The sequence below is a fragment of the Merops nubicus genome, unplaced genomic scaffold, assembly GCF_000691845.1.
Source record: "Merops nubicus isolate BGI_N331 unplaced genomic scaffold, ASM69184v1 scaffold2316, whole genome shotgun sequence".
Taxonomy (NCBI): domain Eukaryota; kingdom Metazoa; phylum Chordata; class Aves; order Coraciiformes; family Meropidae; genus Merops; species Merops nubicus.
In genome coordinates this window covers 58,308-66,951 of record NW_008612817.1, presented here as the reverse complement: position 1 = coordinate 66,951, position 8,644 = coordinate 58,308, and the positions used below count along the sequence as shown (strand labels likewise).

Here is an 8,644-nt window from a genome sequence, read left to right as displayed (position 1 = left end):
ATCCCTGCTGATTCTGCTCAGTAAAATCCTAGATTAGCCTTAAAGGTTCTGACACGGTGAAGGTATAAACCTAGAAATACTGTTTATATTTCTAAAACAAGTCTCCTTCTTTGCAATAAGAGGGAAAAGTGATAGCTTTCAATAAAATGCAAGAGGTATTAAAATATATATTAACTGGTATTATGAAAAAAACACAACTGTAGATACTTTGAGGTTCTTTTATAGTTTAGATAAAATAAATTTCTATGACACTTCAATTTGAAAGATTAAAAAAGTCTATCAGGAACCAAATGTATGGTGTAAAAATATAGCACTTATTTAAGAGTAGCACTTTGGTTTTGAATTTAATTGCTGTATACAATGTGTAGCTGAAATTGTAGGAAAACTTCAGTGCTGTGAACTCCTTGGTGTGAGAACCAGGCTCACTACCAGAGTCCCACATTTAAAGGAGATTCTTTAATCTTTAAGATTACCAGAGATAATCCTCTGTGGCACTGAAGTATACAGAAAAAAAGTTGTGAATGTAAAATGTAAAATCAGCTAAAACTGTATAGATTTGACAGACTCACCTTTGTCTGTATTAAAGCAATATCAGAGGCCTGCTTGGCTTTGAGACACTAAGTTAATATGGCAAAAACACCACGTATTGAACCTGATCAATTATTTTCTGTCAATTTTTCTAATCTTGAAAAGAGTTACCTTGGCAAATGTACATATAGATGTATGTATGTTATTAAGGGTGAAATATGAAGAATATGGGGTAAAGGATGCTATTTCAGCTGTACTGATGATGATTTATAGTTTAGATCATAACTCTTAGATTTTAAAATGGAAAGAAAGAGAACTACATATAATATGTAGAATCCCATTCTATTTTACATTGATTTAGAGAAATAATTTATGTCAAATATAAAGAACACTTTATTATAATGCTTACATTATTGATGAATTTGAAATTTTTGTATTAATGGTTTTCAGCCTGTGTGAAATAACACCACGCTATAAAGTCCAGCAAATCAGAGATAATGAGCAGTGATGACATTGGAGACTCCTACAAAGCACATGCATAGTATTGTTTAACTTTATTTACTTGCTTTGTGCATTTGTTTATCATAAATTACAGAAGGTTCTTTCTAGAAGCTTTTGCTACTTCTGTTTTCAGAATTCTATAGAAATGTCAACTCATGATGTTGTGTTGGTGAGTTGGTTCAGAAGAGGTATATTCAGTTAGAAGGTAGCACTCAGACTATCAGGCGACTATCAGGCAAAGCAAGACAGTGAAAATATAGCAAGCTTCTAAACACTTAAGTGCAGAAGGTAATACTGGACTATTTGCTTTCCTTCTGCAGACACTTTCGGGACAATAGCCCCTTTGAGTGGTACAGCAGAGAGGAGGAAAAAAGATCTCAGTCTGTATTATTCATATTGATTTATACTGATGAATCAGACGCTCTTTATGACACTAAAGAAAGTTATTATCATGCCCTAGATATTATCTGTGCATATATTAATAAATGTGTCTAGCACAGTTTTGGTTAGCACACCTAAACCAAAGGGGAGCACTAGCAGGAGTTATAAAATTTTTAAACAGGGCACTTGCACTGCAGCAAATCATAACAGGCAGGCTCCAATCAAAAGTCAATTTGATTAAAATCAGAATCTTAATTTAAAACATCTGGCTATTCTAAAATAACTTAATGGAGGGACACCTTTTTAGGGTTTTGTGGTACTAGTTTCTTGTTCTACTCAGCTTCAAAGTAAGTTATGATAAAGTTGAATAATGTATTTTTATGCCAGGTTTCTATAAATGGAACTGTTTTCCAATATTTCATCCCTAGTAGTGCCACTTGTGGAGAAGCTGTGAAATTGGGCTCATATAGTTTTAGCCTCTGGATCTAAAAATCAAATATTAAAAAATGTGCAAACTGGTGTTTGTTTGCAATATTAAAGAAAACCTTTAAATGAAAACTACTTGAATATGTGTTTCAGGGCATGAGGGAGTGGCATCTCAGAGTACACTGCTGACACTACCCCTCATTTTTTAGTTTTAGCAGAGGACTTAGTAGTGTTGGCTTGGTGGTTGGACTTGATGATCTTAAAGGTCTCTTCCAACCTAAAGGATTCTATGATTCTATGATTATACTAGTTTATTTTACTCTTGTACAAGTAAATCAACATTGAGGAGAGGGGTGACTTTAGCAATCAACTCAGGTTTTATGGCTCTTTTACAGATGTCTGGATTTTAAAGCAGCTTATGGATTTGTTTACATTAATATAACAAGTGCGGGATGTTCAGCAACCTGCCTTATTTCACACTTCTGGTAGAAAAGTGACAAATCTAAATTTCACTTGTTCCTCTCATAGCGAAAACGAAGCAATGAGCATTGAATAATGCAATACTCATAGTAACTGTCCTGCTGGTGGTATAGCAGTGGTTTTAAAAAATCATAGAATCATTAAGGTTGGAAAAGCCCTCTAAGATCATCAAGTCCAACCGTCACGCAACACTACCATGGCTATGGTAAAGATTGCCTGATTAGAACCATTGGACTGAATGCAGTTCAATGAACTTTTTAGATAAGTTAACTCAAAACTGATTTACATTCTTTTATTTTAATTTTTTTTTTCCTATGACATTCTTTGTGTGCATTTATGCAGAAACATCCCATCCAAAATGTTTCAAAAATCAGTAAAATTAAAAAAAATAGTTAAAATCATAAGACTGCAATCTGTAACATATAATGATGCTGAATGAGTTCATTCATGTCTTCTCCCTTTTACTGCTTATGTCTTGAGGTTTCTTGTTGTTTTAGGGACTGTTATGGATTTAATTTGCCTTGATTCTGTAACTCCTTATTGACTGCAAAGTTTGATTATCCAGAGCTTGTTAACTTTTACACATAAAAACTACAAGAAGATATTCAAGACTTAAAGAAGATATTTAATGGATGAATATAAATGTCTTTGTTTAATGAGGCAAATCAGGATAAGTTTTTTGTGAAACAGAAAATTTCTGAAAGATATGAGGACTGCCTCCTGTAAGGCTAGTGAAAACTGTAACTGTGCAGTGTTCACTTCTGCACCCAGATGCTACATTTGCTCAGTTTGTGCTTTAAGAAGAGAAATGGAACATGCTTATTCTTCATTGCATCAGTTGGAACGAATTTAATGTTTGTAGGTTTCTATGTACCTTAACCTGGCCTTGGGTTTCCATGATTCAGAGGTCACAGTGCTGCTGTTGCACTCCGGAGTGAAACACTTGGCTTGGAGACAGATTCTCCTGTAAGGAGAAACAGAAGTTTGCCTCTGTTGTTAATTTCAGTGTAGTTTTCTGAAGCCTGCTGAGCCAATACCTAATTACACTGCACACACTCTGAACAAATGAAAAATAATGCTGCTCCTTTCAGATAACATTTAGGTGACAATTTCTTATCAAGTAAAATCTACTTGGGGAAATCAATTCACTGCTGAAGCAGAAACTCTTTCCGTAATACTTCATTATGTGAAGGCATTACTATAGCTCATCTACAGTATAGGAGCGTGAGTGCTGTTTGGAGATCTCAGCTGTATCTAGTCACAGCCTTGGGACAAGTGCAGTTTCAGTCCCGTTTCTTTAATTTGAAGCCAGAGGTATATTCCTTGTATGCAGTAATATTGTTCTGATGGTGATGCCTGCCTGCGCTACACGTAGAGCAAAACCACTTATGAGATGTTTGGAGGCTGTAGACTACTGATTAGCTTCTGAATTGAAAATTTCTTAAGTATTCCTGCCTGACTACTCTAATAACATCAGCTACATTAATTTCTTCTGGTTTTGCACTAAGCCACATGCTCCGTAACTTGGCCTTCTCATGCCGGAGCCTACCAGGAACGCTGATGTTCCAAGTTCAATTTCATATCTTTAAACATGCATTAAAGTAACTAAAATATGTTTTCAGACAAAGAGAGGGCAAGGCATATGAGTTGTGCAGTTCCTAATGACCAGTACAAGACAAATAATTTCAAAAGGTTTCTGGTCCTCTAGTAAGGTTAGTCATCTTTTCTCTCCACCTCTGAAGAATGTGTGGGTGTGTACGTGATTCACTGTGTGTGATAAGAAGCCCAGGTCACAAATAGCCCTTGGTGTCTGTGTGAACAAGGCCAAGTGCAAGGTCCCTTATGCCTTTATTCTGACCTATTCTTTGGTAAACTGATCTCTGAGTGACACGAAACATTTACTAAGTAAAAACAATTCACTGGAGCATTATTTGCCTTTTAATCTCGTTCTTTCAAAGTCAGACCAGAAGAGTCTCCCAATGAGCAATAATGTTTAACAGGGCCAAAATGAGAAGAGTAACTGTGTGTCAAAGGGAACAAAGGAAGACTTGTTCTTAGAATAATGGATTGTTAATGTAGTGATGTATATATAGCATAAGAAATTACTTGCCATATTATAACTTTTTTTTTCTCCTAGATTGTTACCTCTTTTTTTCAAAATTTTTGTTAAGGAACAGAATGTAGGAGTCATTGTCAGTCCCGAGTCGTGCCTTAGATCAGAAACATTTGCTAAAGACATCTGCTTTGTGGAAGTCAAGTGTATAGCATTTCTTAAGTCTGAGGGTTGACTCATGGGAAAGCTATAGGAAATGGGTTGGGCTTTCTGAGCTCTGAATGCTTGACTTCTCTACATTGCCGAATTGCTGAAAGTTTAGAGAAATCACAGGAATAAATTAGTTACTGAAAAAGGCTTAGGAGGAGTATGTAGCTCTTCCAAGAGGACAAATGTGCATCATAAACAAGGTATATTATTTTCCTTTGTGTTCCTCTCCTGTGGTATCTTGTATAATGTAATTTGCTGAAGTTCACTGAATAAAGCTATGCTCCTTTATCTGTTAAAGAGCTATTGTGGTTTGGTAAACAAACTTTGCATCTGTGGTGATCCTTTTGCTTTTGCAGAGCGATGTGAAACAGATTTGTTCCCCCCCCACTGTCCTACTTTTGTTTTGAATTTCTGTTATATCTTAGCAATTAGTTGCCCTCTCTATAACAACGACACTAATTTGTCAGTGTCAAGTTTGTGGGAGGAAAAAAGGCATCGATTTTTCTTAGCAACCTCAAACTATCTCGTCTTTTGTTTTCAGCTCATCTGATGGCATCTTCTTGTACACAAACCCCCCAAATCAGCAAGTTTATCAGAATGCAAGTCTCTGGTAGCTAGATTGGTATTACGTTCCTTCCTTGTTTTTTCTGGCTTATGTAGAATCAGAGAATAATACCAGGCTTGTCTTTAAAAACATAAAGATATTTATAGGATGTGGAAATACTCTCTGCATGTTTCTTTTCAAGCCTTTACAAGAGAAATTGATTTTTCTTTTCTAACTAGTATGTGTTAGGACTTTTGCACAGAATAACAGAGGAATAGTAGGAAGCAGAGCACAACTATAAACTGACATTTGTTTTCTGAACTGCAGGTAATGGAACATTGATTGGAGCATCTGCTAACGTTGTTTGTGCAGGAATTGCTGAGCAGCATGGTTATGGCTTCTCTTTCATGGAGTTTTTCAGGTACAGTTTTAAACTTTTCACCTTGAATCTGCCTTTATTTTTTTTTTTTTCTCTATGCAAGCAATGGGTCCTCCAAGGAGAAAATATGGAGAAAAGGTCTATAAAAATAGACTGTGATCCTCATTTGGTTTTTTTGCAAATGAAATGGGGCTGAAGGTTAGATCACTTTGTTTTTGCATACCTTGTATAGAATGCCTAATGGTGGTGGGAACCCAGTGGAACCCCAGGAGTAACAAAGCTTCAGATCTTCAGTTCTTTAGTGATACCAAATTTTTGCTTTGTAGATAGATACAGTTTAAACATAACTCCTTATCTGGACATTTTCATGGAAATTCCATTGCCAGAAGAAAGTGATATATCCCTGTTTACACTGAGTAGAACTTTACTGCATGATCCCATGAGTCCATGAGTAAACCTATCTATCTAAAAGCATTTGCTTCTTTTGACCTGCCGCTTAGCAACTGTGAGTGAAATTGTGACGAGCAGCTGGTAACAGCTCAAGTTTTTATTTAATAATTGTTTGATTAACAACCGTTGTTTAATAATGGAAGTTCCTCTGCAGGTCATTCAGCAGCAGGTTTTTAAGGGAAAAAGTGTACTTCATGCACACAACAGTTTAGTATTTTTCCAAACACCTCCAGTGGTTGAAGAGTGTAAATGGAAACTGGTAAAGAGAGGACTAGACATGAAGTTAAAGTTTAAAGTATAGTTGATTTAACTAAAACATAATTCCTTGTTTATTTTTCTGAATATTTAGGACAAAGGAGAGTATTAAGTACGCACCAATATTTTTTCTCTTTTTTTCTTTACGCTGTTTATTTTAATTTCTTAGGTCTATCAGCATTCCTTTATATTGTTTACCTCAAAGCCTTCAAATATGTGTAATTAATATGATTAGTCATATGGGAATTTCTGAAGCAGAGCCAAAGATAACCCTAAAAAGAAAAATGGTCTGAACTGTTCTTACTAAAATTCTGGCTATGAGTGTGTGTTGCTCATAGCACGGTTTCTCTCTTCACCCACAGCCTTTTGATGATATGTTTTAGAAAGACAGAAGGCCTATCAAATCAGTCTTGATTGTCAGGACCTTTGAGACTGCAGTACAGCTTATGCAGTGATAGTTAACATGCTTCTTAGAGATCAAGACATTGAACATGAAAGATGGCAATACAACAATTGTGGGCTTGTCAATTGTTCTCTTCATGTTTCACAGATTGTCATTTGGGAATTTAACTCATGTGTAGCATGAACAATGTGTCTTCTATATAGATTCTTTAATGAAATATTCTTAAAGATTCCAGGACACTGAGTATCTATGCAGAAACAGGGATGTAAAACCTGACTAGTTTCTTCAACAATGTTCACTGCAATGTATTCTTTGGGAAGACTGAAGACAATACACGAATGTTCTGAAATTACCTTCTATGCATATGCTTTCAGTGGAAATGATTACTGGTGAAGGCTGTAGCCATAGTGAGCAAAGATGTGAGAACTGACTCCAGTAGTCACAGGAAGATAGCAATGGATATTAATTAGCAGAAAGAACATAAACCCCCATTTTTGCTGGCTGCTTCTCAATCACTGAACACATAAATCATGAGCTCCTTCATAATTTGTTCTAGGAAAATATTTGTTTCAGTTGAATGTATCCCAATTCAATATTTTCTTCTAGTCTTCTCCTGACATTAAGAGGTATTACATGTAACTCTTGAGGATTTTGATCTTGCTTACTCTTCTTTATGAAGGCTGTCTCATAGCACAAAGACATTTCTCTGCATTTCGTCTCCATTTGCCCAGGATTACTCATTAAGATTCACATTCCCATTCAAGGTCTTCCACAGTGCTTGTAACAATACAGATTCAGGTTGTTTCTCTCTTATCTTGCAAATCCCTGTGAGTAACAAGAGGAAAATCATGAATACAATGTGTGGGTAGATGATTGCCCTCTGCTGCTTGATTTTTACTAAGATACCTTCAGTGCAACATGTGCTGGTATTGTTTTGTCCTTCTCATGTGTCTTGGTGCAGGAAACCTATGACACATCTGTCCTAGGTAGCATCTGGGGTCATACAGCACAGTACACTACTTCTCATACCCTTCCTCCCTACCTGCATGCTAAGCCAAAATTATGCAACTATGTTTAAGGGAGGCCTTTGCTAGACGCAGCTTTATTGCAAACCATATTTTGACATGGTGTTCTGAGGAGGCATTCTGGACAGGGCTGCTAAGCAAGGTGGTGAGTACACCTTGACACAACAGAGCTGGAGATGCTCTGGAGGATGTGAGTGCCCAGTGGCAAGAGTCATCATGATAATTCTCTGTGTATGGAGAGAAAGGAAAAGGCAAGAACGCTGTGTCCTGTAAGAGGGCTGATGGGCTCATGACCTTTGCTGTGTGTGTCTTTGAGAAGTAGCACTGTGCGGTTCAAAGTTCCTCTTCTCGTTTTTTGAGAGGAGCAGTAGAACCCCAGCTGGTGTGTGTATGATGCTGTTCTGCTGCCCAGCCAGAGCCAGAGGTGGACAGACGTGATAATTTTCCTCAAACGCTGTGGTCTGACTAGCTTGATGTGCTTCTATCTGGAGTGCCTTCAGCAGAAGAAATCCTGTGCTGGGGGATGCATGCCTGAATGACCATGAATGATATAGTCTGTCATCCTGGGGAAGGTCCCCCTTCAGAGCCACATTTCATTGCTTCCTTCCCTGGATAACAGGTCGTACCTCCCCAAGGACCTGGGGGCACTCTAGACTGCTGGACATGGATGGATGTAAGGGGAAGAGTACCAGCTCTGTTCCTCCATCCTCACCATCCAAGCAACTCAGGCCCATGTGCTGGAAGTGCTGTGCCTGTAAGGAGGTCCCAGTAGGATGGCATTTAGATAGGAAAGATTATAATGAGAAAGGAGGGAGAAAGGCACAGATCCTCCCTCCCTGTACTGAAGCACTTTAGAGCAGCCTAGTGTCCAGAGTCAACTGCTGGTTGAAGAGATACCAGGTCAGTCAATCTTTATGTGCCATGCTGTGCATGTACTCACCAGTGTCATTAAATGTCTTACCCAGAACATACTCAGGTCTTGTTCCCTTCAACATATGTAGAAACCAGT

General features: G+C 37.4%; 1 protein-coding gene across 1 annotated transcript in view; it reads left to right on the top strand.

The window, feature by feature from the left end:
* Nucleotides 1–8,644, top strand: part of OCA2 (oculocutaneous albinism II) — a 168,635-nt gene that overhangs the window by 120,825 nt on the left and 39,166 nt on the right. The window contains exon 22 of the mRNA XM_008941656.1: nucleotides 5,451–5,544. Coding sequence (XP_008939904.1) covers nucleotides 5,451–5,544 — 94 coding nt within the window. The remainder of the gene's footprint in view (nucleotides 1–5,450; nucleotides 5,545–8,644) is intronic.